The 25,811-nt window shown below is 52.0% G+C and overlaps 1 protein-coding gene across 1 annotated transcript in view; it reads left to right on the plus strand.

Moving 5' to 3' along the window:
• Positions 1-3,185: 3,185 nt before the first annotated feature.
• Positions 3,186-25,811, plus strand: part of LOC128874185 (cadherin-related tumor suppressor) — an 82,958-nt gene continuing 60,332 nt past the window's right edge. Inside the window, exon 1 of the mRNA XM_054118649.1 lies at positions 3,186-8,534. Coding sequence (XP_053974624.1) covers positions 3,186-8,534 — 5,349 coding nt within the window. The remainder of the gene's footprint in view (positions 8,535-25,811) is intronic.

The following is a 25,811-nucleotide window of genomic DNA, read 5'->3' on the forward strand; positions in this document are numbered from 1 at the left end:
GGGTTGTTCGCCTACGAAACGCGTGGCTCGAAGAACCGCGATCAAAGTATCGACGACTCGTTTCCAAGATAAGCTTACCGCGCCGACGGACTTTTCTGGCAGCCTGCACTTACCAGGACGGGCTGATATATCGCCGATACCCACGCAGTTGCCGGTACCCAGTAAACTAGATTAACGGAAAACACCAAAGAGAATCTAGTCGCGCGTGTACCTACACGGCGAGCCTCGAGCGAGAGACCCAGGGAAAGCGAGGGTGTTCGATTCCGAGGTCTATCGTTCCAGAAAATCGACTTTTTAGGCTACGCGTAAACATCGCGTAGACAAGAGAGTCGGAACAGTGCGTTTCCTGGGAATTAGTTTCCGAAGGTTCGCTCGAGCGAACGAATGGTCGGTTCTGTAAGAGTAGTAAGAGAAGTCATACAGACCAGCCACGCGGGCTACGAGAGCGTCTCCCCTAATAAAGGCTAATACCATATAACTCGTGTCTCTATTATTCACCCGTCAGCCAGCACAGTTTAAATTGCACGATAAGTTTACGCTCGAGGGAACCACGAACGACCATGGATGTTTTTAGACGCGAGACATTAATCGGTAGTTAATAAAAAAGAAGTTCGTTTGGTCGATTTCGTAGAATTCTTCGGCTACGCCATTCCAATTACTTTAATTCGAAATCGATTCCAGAATCGAGTTTCCTACGAGAATCGAGTATACCTAACGGGAAGAGAGACGACGGGAAAGTTCGAAGCGTTCGATCGTGGTAACGGATTAGTTATAAAAGTGGCTATAGGGCCTACACGCGGATATATATCTACGGTGTATCGTGGTCTTCTGGACCTCTCTTCGTTCCTCCGCCTCTGGCTCCTCTCTTTTTCGCCCCACACCCCTGTCATCCTGCCTCTCCTCCCGCCCCCCCTTTTCTGCCCGATACTTCCCCTCCTCCCCCCACGCATTATTCATCTCAGTAGTTTCATCCTCGTCCGGGTCGTTCTAAACGCTTGCCATCTCCGTCCACCGTCGAACGTCCTTCTCCCTTTCACGGGCCCAACGGTCTCTCTTTCTCTCCCGTACGCCCGTGAGCGGTCCTCGTCGTCGCGAGAGCGCTCCACGGCGGCGGCGGCGGCGGCGGCGGCGGCCATCTTGCATACCTGAGCCTCCGCATTGCTCGTTCCTCGAGGGCAAAAGGGAGAATATCTCAGCGCGAGACGACGCGCCGGGATGCGCGAGGATAGAGTCCGAAGGTGGGAGGATAACGGCTGCGGGGACGGAGACGGGCGAACGAGGGCGCTGCGCGGGGCCCGTCGACTCGCGAAAGGAGCGAGGGGGCCCAGTGGGACTCGTTGGAGGGGAGCGGGGCCCGGCTGGAGCAGCGTGGCCCGAGGTAGAGAGCGAGAAAGGTACAGCAACGAGAGAAAGAGAGGGGGCTACACACGAAGCGGACAGAGACATCTCGAGTGTAGGGCCCGGGAGAAGGATGCAGAGATTGCAGCTCGTAGAAAAGGAGAGGTCGCGAATGCCACGGTGAACGAAGAGAAGAAGCGAAAACGGAGAGGGACGCTGGGTCCAGAAAAAAGTAGACAGAGAAAGGGAGCGTCGCGCGAGCGAGAGGGGGTATCAAAGGCACGTCGAGTCGGAAAAAGAGGAAAGATATCGCGATAAAGGGTGGCGTAGGTAGAGCGAGCGAGAAGAAAACCGACGAGGATAGGCGGCTGGTTAGACGAGAGAGGGAGAGACAGCGTCGTCGGAGGAAGGAGGAGGCCCCGAAGGTTTCTCGTCGGTGAAAGAGGAAAAGCGATATCGATGGAAGGCTCGCGAGCGGGGGACCGAAAAGGGGGGAGGGGACAGAGGAATGAGGGGCCGGAGGGGGACAGAGGAATGAGGGAAGAGCGAGAGAAACGGAAGCATACTCTGGGCTCGATGGATCGGAGAGGGACGGCGACGGCCAGCCCGAAGAATGCTTCTCCCGGCAGCGGCAAGGTTCTGGGACCGTCTCGGTTCAGTCGAGTCAGGTCAGTCCTCGAGAAGGTGATATTCTTCGTCGTACGTTTCCCGGGGCCTTACGTCGTCGCGCTCACGGCCCACGTTAACTCCTTCTTTTCGCTCGTTTTTTCTTTTATTTTTTGCTTGGCGCGTTCTCTCCTTCTCCCTTTATCTCTGTGCCTGGCTCTCGCCGTTCGTCTCGCGTATTCGCGTTATCCTGCCTCCCTGTCCGTTTCCCCTTTATTTTTTTACCCCCGGTGGAACGAACGTGTCTCGTACGTGGGGGCACGGCGAAACCACCTTCGCGCGCGAGTGAAATTCCTTGGTGGTGAACTACGACTCGCGATTCACACGATCGTCGCGCGATCTTCGTCCTCGATGGGTCCCGATCCGGCGTGCCAAACGTAACGGGCCCGTGCAACGCTCGACCCGGGGTCCCATCCCGGGCTGACTGAAAACAGTAACGGCTCCGATAATCCTCGATCGGGTTCGAGTTCGGTTCGCGGGTTCTGTGACGCCTCGTGTCATTTGTGGTGTGTCCGGACGAGATCGACGGTTACGGTCTCTCGATCCTCGATCCTCGGAGTTTGGATTCTCGAGAGACTCGCCGGGGTGTACCGAGAAGTGCGTATCGTCGGTGTCGAGATCAGTGTGTCGCAACGACGCGTCGCGTTTCGCCAGTGACACATGGGATAAACGGCTGGAAGACGGTTGGAATTGCCATCGATCGAAGTCGTTGGCAATTTCCCTGGAAAAGTTTGGCGAATCGAACAGGCTCGCGAGCATTTCGCTAGCAGGACGCGTTTCGCGAGGCGCGGCTCCGCGCGGGTCAGTGCCCCCTCTGTAGGCTGCAAGACTCGGTGTTCCTCGTCGCTTGACTTTCCGCGCCGAGGGGCGAAAACGAGCGAAACGATAGAAAGAAAATCGTCCGGCGATCGGTCGATATTATTACGAGACCAGTCGAAAGCTCGTTCGCGGTTCGGAGCGTCTCTAGAGAGGAAGGCGACAGGAGGCGAGATGGAATTCGTCGAGCGTTCCCACGACTCGTCGGCCCGTCGATAGGAATCCGCGGGACACGGAAAATGACATCGGTAGCGACGATGAGGAAGAAGAACGAGAGGTAGTGAGGAATCTCGGGTTAGTTTTATGTCGTCGAACGTCGAGAGGCATTTGGCTAAGGAAGGGGGCCCGTCGAAGGGACAGAAGAGATGATCATAAGGAGATCGATGGTCCTAGCCCTGGTCCTGGGACTCTTGTCGGTGGACCAAAATGGCGGCCAGGCTAGCGGCGAGCAGGAACACGCGTCCGCGTACTATCCCCGCAACCTACCTCAAAGGGTCACGCGGCTAGTGCCGCGAAGGTCGCCGATGGTGCCGCAGGACAGCGCCACGATGGGCCTGGCGATGCAGAGCAGAGCGGTGGATACGAGGGTTCAGCTGGAGGTCAGAGAGGGCGAGCCAAAGGGAACTCTGGTCGGTCAGATACCCGTCAAGCATGGATTCACCTACAGGTTCAACGAGCCGCCTCAGGAGTTCGTGTTGGACTCGAAGACTGGCAAGATCAGAACAGCCAAAGTTCTGGACAGGGAAGCGTTGAGCAGCGACAGGTTCGATCTGGTCGTCTTCTCCAGCCAGCCAACGTATCCCATCGAGGTGAGGATCCTCGTGTCGGACATCAACGACAACGACCCCGAGTTCCCCGAACCGAGCATAGCGGTCAGCTTCTCCGAATCGGCCGTGGTGGGCACGAAGCTGTTGCTGGACGCGGCCACGGACAGGGACACGCCTGACAACGGCGTCGGCGACGATTACTTCATAGTGGACGGGAACGCGGACGGAAAGTTTCGTTTGGAAGTGACCGGGAATCCAACGGGCGAAACGTCGTATCTGCATTTGGAGACCACGGGGAAATTGGATCGAGAGCAGGTAGAGTTCTACTCGTTGAACGTTTGCGCGAGGGACAGGGGACGGCCGCCGAGATTGGGATACCTTCTGGTGAACGTGACCGTGTTGGACGTGAACGACAACCCGCCGATATTCCAGCAGAGCGATTACGTGGTCGCTTTGAACGAGAGCGCCCCGGTGGGAACCAAAGTTCTGACCGTTCACGCTACCGACAAGGATTCCGAGGACAACTCGAAGCTCACGTACTACCTGCCCGACACGGAGAGACAGTTCACGATAGACCCGGAGGACGGCACGATTACGACCGTCGAGCCGTTGGATTGTCCTCAGCAGAGCTGCACGACCGCCGCTCGTCCCGGTGGCGGTTGCCCCAAGAGCTGCGTCATAACGGTCTTCGCTCGGGATCACGGCTCGCCGAGGCAAGACGGTCGGACCTACGTAACGGTGAATCTATTGGACGCGAACGATCACGATCCCGAAATAAAGTTCAGCTACTACCCGTCCACGCCCGGATACGCGACCGTCGACGAGAACGCCGTCAAGGACTCGATCGTGGCCGCCGTGGCTGTGATCGACAACGACGAGGGCCTCAACGGCGAGACCACCGTAGAGATTCGGGCTGGAAATGAATTGGGCCACTTCAGGCTCGACAACACGCCGAGGTTCGATATCGTTCGCGTGAACGGCAGGCTGGACCGCGAGGAGATACCGAAATACAATCTGACGGTGGTCGCCACCGATAAAGGCACGCCGGCCCGATCCGCGACCGCCTATCTCGTGATCCACGTGAACGATGTTAACGACCACGAACCGGTCTTCCAGCAAAGCGAATACTCCGCGGTGCTGTCCGAGCTCTCGCCTACCGGCAGCTTCGTCGCTAGCATATCCGCTACGGACGCGGATTCCGGATTGAACGCGAGGATTTATTACGATTTCGACTCGGGCAACGAGCAAGGCTGGTTCGCGATCGATCAGGACACGGGCCTGGTCACCACGGTGGCCAGCCTCGACAGAGAGGTACAGGGCAGCATAGAGTTGCACGTGTCCGCCAGGGACGGCGGTCCCAATCCAAAGTACGCGTCCACGCATCTCAAGGTCACCATACTAGACGAGAACGACGAGGCACCCAGGTTCTCCCGCACCGTCATCGAGGTCACGTTGTCCGAGGACACGCCGCCCCAGAGCCCAGTGGCGACGTTAACGGCGGTGGACAACGATCAGGGAACCAACGGGAGCGTGGCTTACAGTTTCCACTCCAGCGTATCCAGAGACTACCCGAGAACCTTTGCTCTGGACGGACTGACGGGTAACTTGACCACCAAGATCGGTCTCGATCGCGAGACCATCGGGGAATACAGGATTCTCGTGATCGCCAAGGATCAAGGGTCTCCGCCGCAATCGTCCACCGCTACGGTGGTCTTGACCATAGAGGACGTAAACGACAATTCGCCCGTCTTCTACCCGTGGAGGTATCTGATGCCTATATCGGAAGACGCCCCGCGAGGGACCACGGTGGGAAAGGTGACCGCGACCGACGCCGACGCCAGAGAAAACGCTCGAGTGAGATACACCCTCGAATTCGGTGGCGAGGGACTGTTCGGTGTGGACGAGCGAACGGGAGAGATAGCTCTCCTGGGTTCGTTAAGAGACGCACACAAGACCCTGTACGAGCTGAATATCTCCGCCAAGGACACGGGCGACAGAACGGCCAGCAGGAACGCCGTCGTGGAGATCATCCGCAAGGAGGACCTGGAAATCCTAGAGTTCGACACCTCCAAAGGTTACGAGTTCCAAGTGGCCGAAGACGCAGGCGACTGCAGCTCGATGCCCAACGCTTTCGGACGCAACGTTGGCAAGGTGCGGGTGAAGCAGTACGGCGCCTCCAAGGTCTCGTACGCGGTGGTGTACGGAGACCCGAACGGCAGCTTCAAGATAGACGAGAACACCGGTGCTATCGACACTTCCGGGTGCTTGGACCGCGAGCAGGTGGGCTGCTACAGCCTGCAACTGTCCGCCAGAGCTGGCCGCGCTTACGGACGGACCTCCGTCAACATCACGGTGCTGGACGTTAACGACAATCCGCCAAAGTTCCCCAAAGGCGACATAGGGGACGAGGTGTACCTGAAAGAGAACGCTGCCGTGGGTCAGGAGGTGTGTCTGGCTCGTGCCAAGGATCGGGACGAGGGAGCCAACGCGAGGATAATTTATTCCCTGACGCACAACCCTGGCGGACAGTTCAGGGTCGCCGAAACCTTGGGCATCATCTACTTGGACAAACCGATCAGGGCGGCGCCCGGCACCGTGCTACACCTGGAGGTGACGGCCACGGATTCGGGGAGTCAACCGCTGTCCGCTCAACATCAGATCAGGGTGATCGTCGAAGACGTCAACGATCACACACCAGTGTTCAAGCTAACCAGCTACGAGACGTCTCTGCCGGAGTCGACGCCCGTCAACGACAGATTCTTCTCTCTGACGGCCACGGACGTCGATCTAGGCGCCAACGGACGGGTTCTGTATAGCGTCACCGACGGCAACGCGGAAGGACGATTCGGGATATTTCCCGATGGACAACTATACGTGAAGAACGTCCTGGACCGAGAGGAACAGGACTACTACGCGCTGGAGGTGATGGCCACCGACCAGGGCAGCCCGTCCAGGAACTCGGTAGTCCCCGTGGTCGTTCACGTTATCGACGAGAACGACAACGCCCCGGAGTTCACAAATTCCAGCTTCATCTTCCACCTACGCGAGAACGAGCCGCCGGACACGTTCGTGGGGAAACTGTTGGCCACCGACCGGGACGTGGGCCGGAACGCTGATTTGATGTTCTCTCTGCCGGCCAGTCAGCAGGACTTCGTCGTCGATCCGCGAAACGGATTCATCAAGTCGATGCGCGTTTTCGACAGGGAACTACTGGTGGCCAACACGGGCAGCAGCTACGTCACTTTGGAGGCCACGGTCACTGACAACGGAGTCAATCGTCTTCGCGACCGAGTTAAAGTCGTAATATACATCACCGACGTGAACGATAACGTGCCTCAGTTCCAGAGGCTGCCCTATAGAGTGCAAGTGAACGAGGGCGCCGCGACCGGCACCCAATTGCTCAGAGTGTACACGACCGACGCGGACGAGGGCTTGAACGGAGACGTGTTCTACTCTCTGGAGGACGGGAATCAACGCGGACGTTTCGCCATCGACGAGGCGACCGGACAGATCTCTTTGAGGAAGAAGCTGGATCGCGAAACCACGGATGCGTACGTCCTGACCGTCGTAGCCCACGATGCCGGACTGGAGACGCGTCTGTCCTCCGGTACGATGGTTCACATCGAGGTGTTGGACGAGAACGATAACGCGCCGCGGTTCGTGGACAATAAATCGAGGATAGCCGTGCTGGAGACGACGCGGACGAACACGGAGCTACTCAGGTTCAAAGCCACGGATAACGATCTGGGGCCCAACAGCGAGCTGGCCTTTGCCATATCTGCGGGCAACAGGAGGGACACCTTTTACATCGATCCTTTGACGGGAACGTTATACTTGAGGAAACCGCTCGATTACGAGGAGTTGGACAAGTATAACCTGAACGTGACCTGCAGCGACGGCGGTCATCCGCGACTGAGCTCGGTGACGACGCTGATCGTCGAGGTGATCGACGCCAACGACAATCCGCCCGTGTTCCCGAACACGGCAATGGCCAGACAGATCACGGAGGGTATCCAGGTCGGCACGTCGATAGTGAACATCACAGCGGAGGATCCCGACTCGAACGAGAACGGCGTGGTCGTCTACTCCATCGCCAGTCAGGATCCCGACGATCAGGTCCGAAGATTCGGTATAAATTCGTCGACGGGGGTTATACACACGTTGCTGCCGATCGATCGAGAGGAAGTGGACACGTACAAGCTGGTGGTGGTGGCCACCGACAGCGCTCAACCACCCAGCGCGAGACTGTCCGCGGAGAAGCTGGTGATCGTCATCGTGGACGACATCAACGACAACGCGCCGATTTTCGTCAGCATGTCGGCGGTGGTGTTGCCCCTGAAACGGAACTACCAGTTACCGGAAGAGGTAACGGTCGGCCAGCTGGTTGCCAGGGATCTAGACTCGAGCTCGAACGGTCTGGTTACGTACGAGCTGATCAGCGTAAACTACTCGGACATGTTTCGAATACACCGAAACACGGGTAACCTGACCATGAGACTACCGCGATCCTTCAGGAACAATCCCGAGCCCGTAGTCAAGTACGAGGTCGGCGTTAGGGCGACCGACGAGGCCGTCCAGGCCCAACGACGATCCACGGAGACCTGCTTGACGCTGATAGTGCCCGGTGAAGACGGAGACGATCGACCGATTTGGGAACAACGCGGCCAGATCGAAGGCACCGTGCACGAGAACGAGCCGATCGGAACGAGCATTTTGAGAGTGACCGCGATCGTACGCAGATCGAACATCGATCTCGAGTATTACGTGACGAACGTGACCGCTGGTAGCGGCGGTCCGCAGGTCGACAGATTGTTCGACGTCGACGCGAAGACGGGCGTGCTGTCGACTGCCGCCGCGCTCGACAGGGAAACCGGGATCCAGTGGTACGAGGTGGAGCTGTACGCCATCGGTGTCGCCGGTACCAGACCCAGTACGACGTCCACCAAAGTAAGTTCGCTTCTTTGATTGATCATAGCCAGCGATAATTAATGATCGTCCGTCCCGCGTTTCGAAAGTCATTCCAAGCTTTTCGTTCTTCTCTCTTGCGCGGTCCTCTTGCGCGGACCTCTTGCCCTACGCGGATAGAAACCGCGAAACGTATCTTCGGTTGGTCCAGTGATTATTTGCCGCCCTCCGAAGACGAGCGAGCAAAAAGAGAACGAGCGTCGCTGAAAATTTGAAACGCTCGAGTATGGGAAAAAGAGGTACGAGGCGATAGATAAGAATAGGACAGTCGAGATTCGGCTGGGACTAATCCCGAGGAAAGAAATTCGAACGTCGCGAGTCCTGGAGAGCAAGGTGGTCACGTTCCGAGGACCACTTTCCTTGGAACCGTCCATTAAGGTATATCTCCGAACCATCGGGAATCGGGCCTTCTTCCGATAGGACGTTTCTCACTGAAAATTAGCGCCAGAGCCAAGCGAGTTTTAGTCCCTCCCGGAACACCGTGTACAATCTCTAACAAGGGGAGGGTCAGCGGTGACAGACGCCGATTTCAATAAAGTCCTTATGGAATTTCAGGTCTGGCCTCGAGTTCCTTCGGATTATTTTCTCTCGGATTTCTGTAAGCGCGGCATAATGGAAACTTGCGTCGTTGTTTCTAGAAGGCTTCCGTGTGTCTGAACACGGTCGTAGCAAAGAATTCGGGACGCAATAAGAATATTTTAAATCGTCCCAAAACGCCTCAAAGATCAATTTCCCCGTTCGTTTGGCAGTTAAGCTCTCCTCTCGCGAGAGGGGTACGAAGTTTTCCCTGTTCGCGCGGGCGCGTTCTCCGGCGTCCGCCCCTCGCTGGGATCCAGAGCGTAGTGCCCCGTCGCGATGCAGCGGGGATGATCGAGGCAAAACCGAAGGGGACGAGGAACGAGGGAGACGGAGCGAGGTCGCGATAGCAAAGAGTGACTCGGTTCGAGGAGTGGGAGAGAATAAACGACAAGACGAACCGCGTGCCAGGAAATCAAGTTGGATTCGAGTCGCGGCCGTCGCCGTCGCCGCCGCTGCTGGCTCGCTGCCGGAGGTTCGGAACTCGAGAAAAACTTGATCTCGGATGAACGCATACAAACAGCCGGGGACGTAGGTAAAAGTCGGTCCATCTCTACCCCCGGTGCGACCGCTGCTTCATTTCTGAAGATTCTCTCTCTGGTTCTCTCTGCCACCCACCCCCCTCCCTGTCTACCTACCGCGTACCACCTTTTCGGGTCCTCCTTCGTCTCCTATCTCTCGGTTTCTTCTTCCGTCTGCTCCCCCTCCCCCTCATGATCTTCGTCGTCTCGTCTGGCCCATGGCCTTTATCGTTCGCTGTGGGATCTGTGACTCTGTTCGGGAACCGACCGCGGTTCGAACGTTTTTGTCACGACCCAAATTCTCTCCTTCTCTCTCTCTCCTCTCGGCCCGGTCTCTCGTCTCTGCGGCCTCGTCTCGGGGGTCTCTGTGCGCGTACCCCACCGACCCCCTCACCCTCCTCGCCCTCCCGGCATCCCCTTCTTTTTGTTCGTTGGGCCATCGACTTCGTATGATCGGCTTTTTGTCCCGGGCCACGGGGATGAAAGCCGGGAGGAGGAGAGGGATATATTCGTACCGATGTCGTCTCGGATCGCCCGGCATTTTTGTTAAACCTCCGAGCTTCTTCTCCGTCCATCCGGCCTGCGAACCTCCGCGGTCAATTAGAACATTCCACGAGGGACGTAATTGTATTTGCATCGCGGCCGTCTCCGAGTTTCCAGGGAAAAATTAACGTGTTCCTCTCGCGACGTTCCGCGCTGGCTGTCGTTTCGAGGATTTTCGTCCGGCGTTGACGGATCTCGTTAGTAACCCGGTGTGTGCACACGCCCCGCGGTCCAAAGGAAAAAGAATCGACGCTGGACACAGAGTCGGACAATTAGTGTACACGTAAATTCCGCGCGGAACGCTGAAGAATTCTGAAGCCTCGACGAACCGTACAACCTCCCGAACGGAGTGTCGTTCCGACTGTATCGATTTTTTTTTTCATTCTCGATTCTCACGTCTTAGAAGATGATTACGATCTCGTCTTCGAATCGTCTATTCGGAGTAGTTAAACGGTGGTCTCTTAGCGACGAACTCGGGCTGTTCGTACCATCAGATTCCGTAGCTGGGAAAGGAATGGTTCTTTCGGTCCAGCTTTTGGGACTCTGGGCTACCGTGCGCCATTATTCAATTTCCTTCGTTAGGATCGCGACGTTAACGCGTTTAATTACCGGCATTAAACTCTCCCGTCGGCAACTTGTATTCGTAACACGGGTGTTATTAACGCGATGCCGTAATAATTACGGTCGCGCGCGACGCGTTTCTTGCGGAACGGCTAATGATACCGATACAATTAATGTTAAATAATACAATGGCAAATTGGCTGGGCGAGATCGACGGGCTCCGGTGTCTCACGATTCGCCTCTGACTCCCTGGAACGCGTAACCGTATTCGCGAAATGCGAAGACGCTCTTTCTTCGGAGGCTTTACTCGAGGATAATTTTCTACAGCTAATTCGCTTTTACTATTTTTCAATTTACCGAGCTTCTTTTCTTATCTTCGCCGCCCACGAGGCTTTTCCATATTTTTATATCAGCCATTTTCCTTGAAAAACTGAGGCGGGACAGAAAAGTGGTAAGTGGTAAAGTATGGGGTAAAATAAAGTAATGGAAAAATATGAGAAAGGATCAGATAAGTGCAATAACTGGATGTACACATAGCAATGCGATATGGGAGAAAGAGAGCCACGTGTACCTACGTGAAAAAAAGGGCAAGCAATCCTTGGTGTAGTGTATTACTTCCGGTATAGGACCTCGTTCCTCTCGTTTCTACCTCTGGGCTTCACGTTCAGCGATCTCAGCGTAGAGGACGCGTCTTTTTCGACACCATTCGTTCCTGGGGTTCCTTGGTCCCCTCTGCCAGTGGCCGCTTCGTTAAATGTAAACTTGTAATAGCAAGGATCAGGATTGAGTTGTCGAGGATAGGCGTCTAACGTTCCAATAAACACGTTCGACAAAGGCAACCGTCGCGGAGAGTCGATTTCAACGCGAATACGATAATCTCGCGTGAAAGTGAAGCGGTGGTTAAAAAGCGACAACGGTGGAAACACGGATAAATAAAGTAAGTGGCGCGGCGTTTGATTTAAGAAAGTGGCTTTAACGTGATCTTGATGTATGGCGGCGCGCGAGCCACGGCAACGGCGAACCCACACGTTCCCCAAGCGATGGGTGGGTCCGTAGCTCGCGCGAAATGTAGGCGTAATGTTTCCTTCGTGCCCGGACCTTTTTTTCTTCCCCTCTTTCTCCACGGGGTTAGATAAATATATCTGGAGTAAAGCTCGTACGCGGCATACGAGCGTGGCCACGCGAGAATTTAATAATAGTCGACGATAATTATGTCGGTGTCCGATTAATAGCCCTCGTTTAACCGCGATAAACCATCAATTAACCGCGCCACGATCGGTTTTTCACCACCGTCCGAAGCTCGAACGCGGCCCGGTGCACGCGCCGGACGATGAATCGTCGGTGTCGCTGTTAGATAAAATGTAATTAGTTACGCGGTATCGCAACGACGCTTTCGCGAAAGGAATCGGTGAAATCGTGCGACGAAATTTCGGTGTCCACGGACGTGTTTCTAATTACGTTGTTCGCGACCTGACGACCGAGAGAAAGAACGAGATGGGAACGGTTTCAATTTGTAGGGAAAACGAGAGAAAAAAAGGAGACACTCTGGTACGACCAGGGTAACGACACCGAAAAGATAAAAACAAAGGTTCGCGCGATAAAGTTCGGCACCAACTAACGAGGAACTCGGTCCCGGAGAGCCTGATTCGAAAGCTTGGAGAGGATGTGTGAAAACACCGACCAAATTCTGGCGTTTATTACCCCCGCTCACGGATTATAAAATACGTATAATAAAAAGAAGAAAAAAAAAAACAAAGGAAGGAAGAGAACGCAGTGGGAAAAAGTCCTAAAGGGGTTCGAGAGTGCCGGGGCACAAAAAGAGGGCAACGTTTTTGTAGGCAAACGCCCATACCAATTATGCCACGCGCCCGTCTGGCCAATGTTGCTCGTACGACGGATGATAGAGCTTCTCGAAGCTAGGACGTTAAACATCTCCTAAACTATTAACCGTCTACGCCTAAAACCATATATCACGAGCTTCGGTAATTCGAAACCTATCGTCGCGCGCGAAATACGAACTGCGGGAATCTCCCAGTAGTATTTATTAAGTATATTCGCCGAACGCCCATAGGCGTCAGTCGCACGATCGGATGCTCGTGGGTTCGCGAGCGCTCCCAATACCCAATAGGTTACGCATACAGACGGAAGCAGCCACGAGCCGTGGTATTCCGCATCGTTATTCCGCCTCTCGACCGTTTAATTATTCAGATATGATCTCTTGTCATTTCTGCCTTTACAAGCCTCTGTTTTAACCAACGATTCGTTTCGTCATCGGATACCGCACGCCGATCCTATAACGACCATGCATCGTTAATGGATCGTTGGAATTTACCTTTATCGTAGAATATAAGAAATCGAAGAGTGTCGTTAGAGGTAATACTGTAATACACTCTTCGTTTAACACTTTTCTGTTCTCGTTGTTCGGCTAGACGAAAGTACCGAGTTTTTCAGTGTCGTTGTTACTGTCGTACAACCCCGCGGTAACTGGTCCAGACTTCGGTACAAGTGGAGACTTAAACGCCTGTAACCTCGGACAACCTTAAAAAAAAAAAAGAAACATTTTCTTTTTAATAAGCGATAACATAAATACACAACTAAAACGGTTACAGCGATATTTATGGAACACGATTCCATCCATCAGCTTTCGCGAAGAAATGTGCTCGTTAATTTCTTAATTTTCGGTTTATATCGTTAAGGAGCAAATAACGATTTCCATCGTTCGAGTAACAAACTGCCAACGATCTGTTTATTTCGTTAATTTATCGAAAAGTCAGTTAAAAGTTGCCAAGATCTACGCGTTAATATCCGGCTCGTTCATCATCGTTATTCGCTGCTTCTTTTTTCTTTTCTTCTTTTTCAGTCACGCTTTACCGGTACCGTTGCAACAAAGTCTAGTCACGGCCTCGTAAAAAAGTCAGCTACATGAAAACCACCGATCGAACGACGCATTCTGCGGTTGGGGAACGGTACACGCGAGCGTTCGACGTATTTCCCATAAAGTTGCCATCGTACGAACGAGTTCAATGAATCATTTACGTAATGCGGGAACGCGAGAAACTTTTAAAGCGACGAAATTGAGAGTAGATCGCGCCGGTTTCGATTTGGGTCCAGCTGGATTGGACATTTTTTTTTTCGTGGAAACTATCGGTCGGGTCGATTTCAAACTTTACACGCGCATTTGTGTACGTTATAACTAACTACAGGAATTTTCTCACCTATACGTAATCGATTTTGTCGGAATGGTACGTGGCACGTTGACGCTGGTATTTGTGTTTCTCGCCATGGGACGGCGCGGTGGTACACGTCATCTGACAGAGACGCGAGAGTGAATCACCGGTGGCACACGCCGTCCAATGGAACGTATACATATCTGTGAACCACCGGTGGTACACGCCTGGCGTGAACGCGTTAAGTTACGTCGAGGCCTTTAAAACGAATCGTGACCGTCTCCTCGGGATCTCCGCGGTCGCGTGTACGCGATCTACATGCCGTGCTTTGGTCGTTTTGCGAAAAGGGAAGAGAGAAGTATGCGCAGAAAATGATTTACAAGGGCGCATTTATAAAGTTCGTCGCGTTCATTCCAGTCGGTCGATCCTTCACGGGGCACGAAATAAAGGAAGCGGGATGGCACCTTTAATGCTACGCTAATCTTCTACTCGCTCGTCATCATCATCATCATCATCTTCCTTCTCGTTCCGTTGCCGTTGTTCGTCCCTTCGTAATCACAATCGTCATCCTGTTCATTTTTCAACGTCTTCTTTAGAAGGCGCAGCGCGAAGAATCGGAACGAAACGACACGGACGGAGAAATCGAATCTGTGGGCGCGAGGGATGGCGAGCAAACCAAGCTCTAAAACCGCTTCTCCGGCTGCGCCTCTATCTCGCGGCGACTAGAGTCGCTCGTATACTCGGAAATAACCGGCGCGTACTACTTCGATATTTCCTCCAGCGATACCGGTGCTCGATTAATCAAGCTACGCCAATTTTTCGAAGATGCGCTCACGCTAGTCAAATTACTCCAACTACCACCTAGCTAATTTACTTATTTACTTACGTGCTCCAATGTTTCGGAGCTACTCGAATAATAATAATAATATTGGATCGTCCGGAAAGTCCATGTCGATTTTTGGTAGGTGGTACAGGTCTGAATATGTCGAAATGGTTGAAAACAAATAACACGTACACCTTGACGTACACCTCTTAAAAGGTGGAAAGGTTGTGGAACAAAATGGCACCTATGCAATTCAATAAATTCATGTATATTTATTATATGCCTTTGAATTTTTCTTAGAAATTGGCACGAACTTTCTGGACAACCTAATAATAATACTTTATTTACGGCAATATGGCGTTGATGTCAAACACGATGTAATAACGATATAAATAAAAAAAAAAAAAAAAAAAAAAAAATGGAGACAATCACAGCAAATCATTATGTGCGAAATAAATGAATTCTACGAGCGAAACGTTAAAGAAAATAAATCTAAAGTGACCGTGTGCACAGTTCCCACCGAAATCGTTACGATTATTTTCGCGGCAGCGAAGAATGAATTCTGACCCCACGTGCGACGTGTTCGTAACCGACGGAATGTAAATTTTCACCGGTCTCTTTATCGAAAGAATTCGTGTTTTCGTGTCGCGGAGGATATTATACGCGCGACGATATCGACAGGAAGCGAACTCGAATGCGAGAGCGGACGAGCTCTGCCGCCTCGTCGGGGTCTCGTTGATCGAATTATAAGCCCGAGGGGGTTCGCAATCGCGAGATAAGGGAATCGCTGGCGAAAAGAAAACAAAAGGAAACGGGACAGCGGAAAAAATGAAGGAGAAAAATTAATCGTAGCAGGAACGAGACAATTTAAAGGCGGACGGTCGTCGGTACACGAACGAAACGAACGTGGAAGAAAGAAAAAGAAAAGGGAATAATCACGAGAGCGTTACTTAACGAGGGAGGTTTAAGCTCCGTTCCGCCCGCCCGCACGCTCTCTCTCTCTCTCTCTCTCTCTCTCTCTCTCTCTCTCTCTTTCTCTTCCACTCTCTTTTACTACGTCGAACGATATTTTAAGAGATACGATCCTGGATGAGCTTGCACATTCGGTCGAAAGTCGACGTATCGATCTCGGCTCGTACACAGACAGAGACTTATCCCGAGTTTCACGGCGACGGATCGTAAATCGATTAAAAAAGCATCGTTGCTCTGCAACCATTCTCCAAACACCACGATTTTCGTGAGATACGTACCGTTCGGGCAAATCCGTCTCACTGTCGCAAATCGTCGCATCGCGTTCGTTATCCCTCGTTCAAACTCTAATCGCAACGCGAGGTAATCACACGCGAAATTTGTATCGCTCGCACGGGAGGGTTAACCGTGAGTCGGCGCAACATTGGTAATTATTAATTAATTGGTAATTGGTATATATAATCTAAAATTCGGTATAGTTTTTATTTTCTTCGACGCCTCGCTCGTAGAATTAATTTAATTTCTTCATCGGTGAATTTCGTTCAAGGACCAAGTTTTTTGCAATTTGATCTTGAAATTCTGCATTCAGAGGGGCGAAGGCACTCACCGATACCGATAATATTTAAAAAGAAGAAAATGCAAGAATCAGGAGATGGAAACTTCGATCGAGCCGAGTGCCTCTCCTGCGTCATATCAAATAACAGCCAGTAAAGTAAAAGGGTTTTATCTCTGCTCGCTATCTATATAGACGTTATACGACTTTCGAACGTAGCATTTAGCGTCGATATATTTTCTCTAGATAGATCTGCCGGCGAGATTCCGCGGCTAGAGATGCACAATAATATTCCCGTCGGCGTGGTGGCCCCGAACGCGCGTAAGGGCCCCTTGAAATATTACTCTTGTTAGTCCCCTGGAAATGTCACCGTAGAATACGCGCAGCGGGAACCAACGGCGACCTCGAGATTCGTCTATTGAAATCACCCACAAAAAGGACAAAATTCCAGAACCGCATACCGTTTCTCCGTAGGATCATCTGTCCCCCGTGCCCCGCGGGGATAGATATCTTCTCTCGATCTCCTCCCCTCCACGGCTCTCTTTCTCTCTGTCCAGCTCGTTGAAGGATCCTTTAAAGGACTCGCGCTTCTGCTGCCACTCGTCCGCCTTCGAAACGCAACGGGCACCGCTCCTCGTGTCCCTCGTAATCTCTACCTGCTTTTCCGATGTCCCCGTGAACATTTCGTACGAGCGCTCCACCGAACAACCAGCCGTTCTCACCGTATCATTTTTCCGGGACCCCTTGGACGTCCCTCTCCCCACGATTTGAACCGTCCTTCGCGCCCTTGTCCCATCCATCGTGCTACCTACGATTCCGATTAATATTCCATCCTGATTCGTGTTTAGTCCCCATCCAGTTACGATATTTTCTACCTCGAGCTTCTGGGTCTCGTCTGACTCCGTAAGATCTCGACATTTTCAACGATGATAATAATAGGTTCGATGCGTCGCGTCGAAATGGAATTCGTGACGGAAACAATCGATTTGCAGAGCGCACGGTTTACAAATTAATACACGTTAACATCGGCGTGGTTTTTGCCTGGCGTAGCGATCCTTTTTATCTGGTCGCGTTCACGTGTAACTGCTTCGAATTAAAGCGATCGGCAGAGGGCAACGTAAGAAACAGCAAAAAGGCCAGATACGCGCAAGATTATGGGCATTATTCAATTATGACATCATTAAGGGTTTGTTGCGCTTTCGGGTTCGTTTCATCGCGTCCCCCTCTTCCTCTTCGTCCGATACGGCCAGAGTTTGATCCGAACAGTGTTCTCTGTTCGGAATAATTCCAATTTCAATTTTCTATTCCGAGGAAATAATTCTGCGGTCGATCGGTTTATCGAGTATTCGGTGTCCGAACATATAAACAATTTGAACGGTCGTCCGTCGAAAACCACAAATTCCGTGAGAAATTGCCGAACGAACGGTATTTAAACGAAAAACGTGTATAAACGTAACGCAAGCGCCGAGCGTAACCGGCAAATGAAGTTATCGCGATGTTTGCGGTGTAAACACTTTTATGCCGCGAGTCCGACTCCCGTCTTGCCGTTGCGAAACAGATTAACCCTTCGGAATTATTTCGTTCCCTTTATCTTGGCGCTTTTAACGACAAGCGAACATTTTACTGCCATCGAGGAACATTGCATTCCGAACATTCGCAGGGATTGCCGAGCGAAGGGTACGATTAGGGGAAAAGGGATTCCAAGTTCTTGCGAGGAGGAAATTTTGTTTATGTTTGGAGTTGTGGTGGTTCTTTACCAATTGTACCAGTCGAAACTATAATAAAATTCTGAAATTGTTATTCGATTATGATTTTTAGAACGAAAAGGTTAGTACAACGGACGTTCAGAGACGTTAGCCGGTTATCGTTTGTACAAAATTTCGATTAAGCGCGGAGGAGGAATTCAACTACTCCGATGGTGTTAACGTTTTTCGTGCGAGCACGAGTATTTTCGAAGAGGTTCGAAGGAAAACGACGGAGGAGGGACGCGACCGATTCCTCGAAGTCAGTATCTTTTCATAATCGGCCGGCCTTCGCATAGTGATCATTCCTGGGAACTATGTACCCGGTAAAATACTACTTGGTTGGTCCTCCGGTTTTTATCTCGCGGCTCAGAAGCGCGCGCTCGCTAATGACCGTCAGATACGAGTTGGAGCGTTTTCGGGCCGACTCACCGCGCTCTTTACCCACGAAGAAGAAACTCGATGGGACCTGTGCATACACGCGCGAGCATACACCGTGTCTCGCCGAAAACAACACCGAGAACGAGCCGAAAATAACGTTTGCCGAACAATTACAGCGAATACTTCTATTATCGCCCCGACGGTTATCTTTCGTTCTGTGTTGATTTCATTTTTGTGCAAATGTACCGGATAAGAATGATAGCTCGGGTACCTCGGGGTTGCTGAACCCGTACCGTAGCTACAATCAAACATAGCTACAGCCCCTGAGGGCTCGCTCGGGGTTCCATATGAACGTTCTGCAACCGCGATATTTGCTCGTAGCTGCGAAATAAATCAACTCTCAAGGGGTCAATTAAACGAAGTCTGTTTCTGCCGGGACACCCTGTGCACGCATCGAGGTTCCTTCGATCCTCTCGGGATCCAAACTCTTCCGTCCTTTGGACGCTACTTTTTTGCTATTCGCGAGTTTCTATTTAACGCAGTAAAATACAACCGGGGGAACACCTTCCGTTATCGCAAGATTGAATGTCCATTAACCTGGTGTCCTTTCGGATCCTCCTCTCGCCACTCCTTTTCCCTTTCCTCCTCGCCCCTCGATAATGCTCGAACGATCTCTTCGGCTCGCTTTTCGTCCTTTTGTCCAAGCCCGTTGTTTTATTTGGTCGCAAACAACGTATTCTTTTAAGAGACGATTCGAAATTCCCGATCGTCATCGTGACTCATAAATTGGACCGGCGAAACGTAAACACGTTATATTACACGACAGAGTTGGCCATTATTCGGACGAATTTTTCAATCGTACAAAGGAACAACGAGCATTCAAGCCCCGTCCTGGCAAGAGCGAAGCGAGAGAGAGAGAGAGAGAGAGAGAGAGCTCCGCTCTGCCTTCGATTATTCGCGGGGAATAAAAAGTCGACGCGAACCAAGTTGTTCCCCGGTGCGCGATTCTGACCGATTCTGTCGCACGACGGCGTCCGTCCGCGCCAATCTCGCCTTCGTCTTTTTGCGCGTAATTATGGCAGAAAAAAACTAGGCGAGCCTGGCGTGTGGACTCGCCTGTAAATCAAACGCGTCCGTAGGTGCGCCGATGTCTACGGGGTGTTCCCTTATACGCGGACGTAACTTCGCGAGCGAACGCGCAGAAACGAGACGAAACTACCGATAATTTCAGGACTGCAAAAGGAATTAACTTCATCGTTCCTTTATTTTTTTTTTCTTTTTTAAATCGATGATATCGCGCGCAGAACTGGTATCCAAAAACATCTATCCATCTATTCCAAAAAGAGAGGTCTACTACTCGGTGTGCTAGACTCCAGGTTTATTCGACATTTTTCTATTATTCCTGCAAGTTGAATTCCTTTGGTCCACCTTCGACGGGCCCTTTTATAACAAAATATCACGCCTAGATGTTTCGAGAGGACGCTAAGTAAACCGCGTACGTACCTCCAAGGTGGAAGGAAAATATCATCGCAGGGGCATCCGTATTATTCTTATCGAAGGTTATTCGATGACTGGAATGAATTCGTCGGGAAGGGCTTGGCACGAGATCGCGGCTCTCCGGTGGGAGCAGGTATAGCGGAAAAGGTCGAACGGGGCCCGTGGTACACGCGTCCAATAACGTGAAATCGAATGATGCACAGCGCGTAGGAACTCGTCGTCTACGGCCTGCCGTGAAGCTCCTCGAAGATTCCCGCGGTTGATTTACATTTATTTAGGGCCTAGACAAACACTCCAACAAGGAACACGAATATCTACACGTCTACCGGGCTCCCAAGCAATTCCATCTGTCAACCCCCTGCACCCCTCCGCCAGGACTCCTTTACCCCTCTGGCTGGTTCGAAATTCTACAAATCATCGATCAGAGGTTCGGCCCCCTCTTTTCTAGTCCCTCTGAATTTTTCCACGGCTAATCGAGGAGAGTTTCGAATCACATTCACGCGTCAACTATTCCTCGTACTCTCTGAAAGTCGAATGAAAAAGATGCCAGGGGTAAGAGTCACCCTTATCTACGATCACCAACGAATATACGAGTATCTTCGGGCTAGGGATGATTAATGGTCGATCTTTTAACGACAAGTTTAATTGCGCCGCGTAACCGCGCGGAGATTTTCCGCGGACGATGAACGTCATGACGTCATCCGTCCGTCGGTTTGTTCGGCGTGCGCGGACGTCATCGTGAATTAGCGTCGAAACGAGGGGAAGGAGACAGAAACGCGCGCGCCTCGTTGTTCGGCGCCTGCGCGAGGGAACGCGTCCGTTGCGGGGAAAGAAGGCACACGATGGGACGACCAACAGAGGCGGCGTGACCTCGGGAGTCGGATTCGATTTTTCCCTGGAATCATTTGATTCGCGAACAGGTAGCTCGAGATGAAAGATAACTTTCCCGAGAGGAACTTTCTAGAGGGGACGGTTGGATTCGCTCCTGAAGAGAGGGTGGGGTTATCGACGATTCAAATATCGAGTTGATCCGAACTATCTAATAAAGAGTATCGGGCTAGGAAAGAACCCGGACAGCCCAGGCTTCGATACGAAATTAGTTTGCTACGAACGCGAGAAAATAGAGGATTGCTTGTTCGTCCGTCTAATAAAAGAGGTTGTGGGGCGAGAGGGGAGTCGGTGAGAAAGGAAGAACGGCGATGGTACCGGGAGTAGCATGAAAGGAGAGGAATGTTTCGAGGAGAAAGATGACGAAGAACGGGGGGACCAAAAAGGAAGGAATAGTATAAGCTCTTGGACAAAAAGCGCACGAGGAACGAAGGAATAACAGAGGACCGCTGGGTACAGAGAGAACGGAACGAGAAGAACGGCGCGGAGAGCGGCGAAGAAAAATAGAAAGACAGGCAAAGAGACGCGTTAACCCCGTGAGTTTAGATTCTCTGGAGGACTCTCTCCGGAGGAGTCTCGTTTGTCTCCCTCGTTGGGGCCCTCTTCTTCTCCTCGCGGGCCCTCTTCTCTCTTCCCTCTCTTCCTAAGTCACCGTTGCGCGGCATCCTCCTCCCCCCCCCCCCCCCCTGGGTCCTTACCACACGCTCTTCGCCTCACACGGCCCTCGGTATTAGTCTACCTTACCACGCAGGATACTCTTCGTCGCGTTTGTCCACCGCCTCTCGCTCCTTCCTACACGCTTACTCACTGTTATTCTCCATCTTACACGCTCGACTCTCTTCCTGCTCGTCCTTTTCATCTCCGTGCGACGCTCTTCCTCTCGCGTATTCGTTCCCTCCGTCCCTCTTCCTTCATTTTACACGCCTCGTCCTCTCTCGCTCGTCCTTCCGACCCGATACACTCTTACTCGCTTCTTACATTCTTCCTCACGCATTCTTACCGTCTCCTTCGAGCTTCCCTCACACTTTTCCTCCGCCGCCTCTCCTCCCTCCAACCTACCCGTTGGCGCACACTTCTTCGCGGATACGCTTCTTTCTCCGTTTCCTCCGGTGGTCTGTTTGCTCTCACTCCTTGTATTTTCTCTTCTCCGTCCGCCTTTCTCTCCTCTCCGCAGCCTCACCTCCGCCGCACGTTTCTACGCGTCCCGTCGTCTCCCGTCCGCCTTGGTTCTTCGGGGCCTCTTTCACTCCATAGACATATATCCATCCCCACTTTGGCCGACGGGCCCTCGCAGCGTGGTCACGTTGCCGAGGGAACGAGGCAAGGCCCTCTGCGCTCTTTCTCTCGCGCTGCTGGCCAACGGGGTCCTTATCTTATGCAGAAAGGTGGTGCGGGACCCACCGGACCCTTTTGGAAGGTCTCGCATGACATTAATTTTGAAATATTATTTGGGCCCCCTCCCCTCCCGCGCTCCGTACCGCGCGACGCCCTCTTCTTTTCTCTCCCGGTCCTTCCCCGAACCCCTGTCTCTTTTTCTCCGCGCCAATCTCCGACCCTTCCCTCTGTATCTGTCGCTCTCGCTGGTTCGCGCGATCGGGCCACGGGTATTACTCGAATAACTTCGAATAAATCTTTATCCCGATAATTATTCGCGCGGCGTTCGTCGTTAACCTCTGCGCCTCTTTCTTCCCAGAGAAACGTTTCCTCTGGCTCCCTGAAAAAATTGAAAGAAAAACAGTTACTCTATCGCATCGTAAACGACCGTGGAAACTAAATCGAGAGGGTCTCGGCATAACTCTCGCCGTGAAACGATCTTGCGAGTAGGAGTAGCTCGGTATCCGTCGCGGGGAGTCGGTTGGGGCGGCGCGTCGCGTCCGAAATTTCCGAGGCATCGATGTCCCCGAACCGTCAGCCAGGCTCGCGCCTAGGAAAGAAGACATGGAATTTCGCGGCCGAGAGAACGCGCGAAGATGGATATTCGAATCGCATTGTATTCAAATGAGCCTGCTCGGCCGCGAGACGCCACCGTACGTCGCAATCGGTACGATTTCGGGGCAGAGCCTATGAAAATTTATCGATCGCCACCCAAGACGTTCGGCTCGCGGACTGTAAACGTAATCGGGGCAGACCAAGAAATCACGGGAATCCTTGACAGTGAAAGGGACGACCTGAATCGCATGCCGTGTCTAAGTGCGATCGAAACGTTCGCTGACTAATACGAACGTCTCGTGCATTTACACCAAGCGACAATTATTATTATTACTATTATTTGACGCTAATTATACTTCTGATAACTGTATCACGTTCTACATTCACGCGAATGTATTTTCTTTTCTTTCCAACGATGGGTCATTTCCACAGGGCAGACCTACGTCTCTCTGTCCATAATATCTCCATGGTCGTGTTACGTTCGTTGCTCTCGAGAGTCCTTTATTTTCGATACCGCGCTCGCTGATTTATTTACGAGGGTTTGTCCCGTTTATGATAATAATAACGCAGCGAATTTACGAACGCATCGCGCCGCGAAGGGAATTAGGAAAAATATTCGCGGAATGCGTGTCGCCGTTGGAACGTTCCCGCGGACATGACGACTCGGCGTGTACGCGCATACACGCCGGGAACAATTGTTACGAGATGCCTCGGCTGGGACCGATCCGTAAGTCCCAGCCCTATCCGCGCGTAAAGATAACGACGCTTACAATCGGCCGCTGACACACGGCGCCGCAACATTTTCAATCCTCGTGACACCCAAATGCTCTTCCAGAAATTCGTTAAAACCAGATAACGAGCGGGGCAGCGTAATCTAAAGCACGTTTGTATACTTTACGCAGCGGCCTCGACGCCCGTGTAATAACGCCAGGGTCCGTGACTCTCCTGTTCGCCCTTAATTCGCGATAAATGCAGTCGCGTTTATGGACCAACAAAAAATGGACGAAAAAATCTACGGTGAAAATGTAATAATTTTTGTGATTATTGTGACTTTCGAGTCCGCTTCTATGAAGTTCGTTTTTAATTGTTGGACGACAGCACGAGCATTTTTTTCTTTTGGAAGCTTGTTAGAGACATCTCTGTAAGATGATATAAGATCAAGATGGACGCATAGATTTGACAAACTTTTGAGAAATTCAGTGAGCGAAGGATTAAGCGAACGGTTGGCTGGATTAATATATTACCTGGATTTTACACGGGATAAGGAAATTATTTTCTTTTCTCTTGGGAGATTTTTTCTGGGGTTCCACTCGTTCTATTCGACCGCGTTGAGACCTGAAAACATTAACGGATCATTTAATCGCGTAATCATTTTACTCGCTTATACTAGAAAACGAAAAAGAAGTTCGAGTTTCTAAAAGAGGATATAGCGGTTGTTTACGTGTAAATATCGTAATAGACACAGCTGGAGTGGTTCAGGGGGGTGTAGGATTAAGCACCCCACGGAGACGCGGCGCGCGGTCAGCTTAATTTCGAGTAAATGGACCATTGTATTGAAATATTCTCGAAACGTTTCGTGGAATCGTTCTCTCGCCGGCGCTTCCCGAACGTATAATTCTCCGGGTGGAGCACGAGCGTGCTCGCGAGCGCCAGCTTGTAACTTCACCGGTCGAAATCGACCTCCCAACGATATCTAACGAGCTATCTTTGGCAAATTAAGCGACACCCTGCGTAAACGAGACACGCTGGTGGAACGGAGCGATATACCACGGGGACACTGCCAACTCCCCCGGTAATCGCCTGTTATTTACAAATGGCGCGAGTACTGGTCAGCTACAGAGGATGCTCGTGGATACGTGGAAATACGTCCAACGCAAAGTTATAAATTTAACCGGTGCGATAGTTAGGATAGCGGTGTGCGCGCGTGTATCACTGCGTGGATGATGAGCGTGCGCGATTAGGTTGTTTTGACTAGTAGACGGAGAGCTGGCTACGAAAATCACGAATGATAAGGTGCAGTGAAAATTTGTATCTGAAAACACTCGTTGCTAGTACAAATTTTAATACAAATTTTCGCTGCACCTTATCATTCGTGATTTTCGTAGCCAGCTCTTAGACTACAAGCTATCGATTTGCAACGCCGAAATCCTGAGGTCGGCGACGACGAAAAAAGGCATCGTGCGTTGCGTGGCGCCGCTAAAAGAAACAGTTGTATTCTTTCTTTCTACGATATAATACATTTTAATATATCTAATTATTCCCTACAGTAGGATATATATGGACCTCTAATTTAGGTCTTCTTTGATAAAAAAAAAAAAAAAAAAAAAAAATCAGAATGCAGAAAGCCTAGACAAGAATAAGATTCGAATGGGCGAGCTCGTACGTCAACGAGGGTGTAATAATCGCGAAAACGTATTTCAAGAGGGAAAAGGGGGACCGTTCGCGTCAGTTGGGGGGATTCTTTGTAGGTCCGCGCGGGAGACGTGGCGAGGCTATCGGGTCCGGGGCCCGGCGCGGTTATTCTCGCCGCTTTCGTAAACAGGGAGGGTAAAAAAATTGAGAACGAACCGAGCGAAAGGGAAGAAAAAGGTGGAAGGTTGTAAGGCGGGAGACGACGGCAGGGGTAACGGCCGCGAAAAATCGGTCGCGTAGTCGCGGACGAGGCGAGGCGAGACGAGGCGAGGCGAGGCGAGGCGAGGCGAGGCGCAGCGAGGGAGCCGCGGGTTTCGAGCCCTCGAGAGACACCCAAATGCTCTTCCAGATTTTCGTTAAAAGAAGATAACGCCGGTGTACGAAACGGCAAGGCTAACGTAATGTAAGGCACGCAGGCACGCACACAGGGCCACGGTAATGTACACGTACGTGTGATCGAGGGCGTGGGGCCCCTGGGCTTCACCGCTGCCAGAAGGGGACTTATATACCCAAGCCACAGCCGGCTTATCGGGCATACATCCTCGCTCGCAGATTAGCATAATGTCTGCTGCAATGCGTAGGTACTCTTCCCTCCTCCCTCCCTCCCTCCCTCCCTCCCTCCCTCCTCCTCCTCCTCCTCTTACTTCTCTTCACCCGCTTACCCTCCTTTCTCCCCCACGGCCTGCTACCTTGCTCT

This window comes from Hylaeus volcanicus, chromosome 1, assembly GCF_026283585.1.
Source record: "Hylaeus volcanicus isolate JK05 chromosome 1, UHH_iyHylVolc1.0_haploid, whole genome shotgun sequence".
Taxonomy (NCBI): domain Eukaryota; kingdom Metazoa; phylum Arthropoda; class Insecta; order Hymenoptera; family Colletidae; genus Hylaeus; species Hylaeus volcanicus.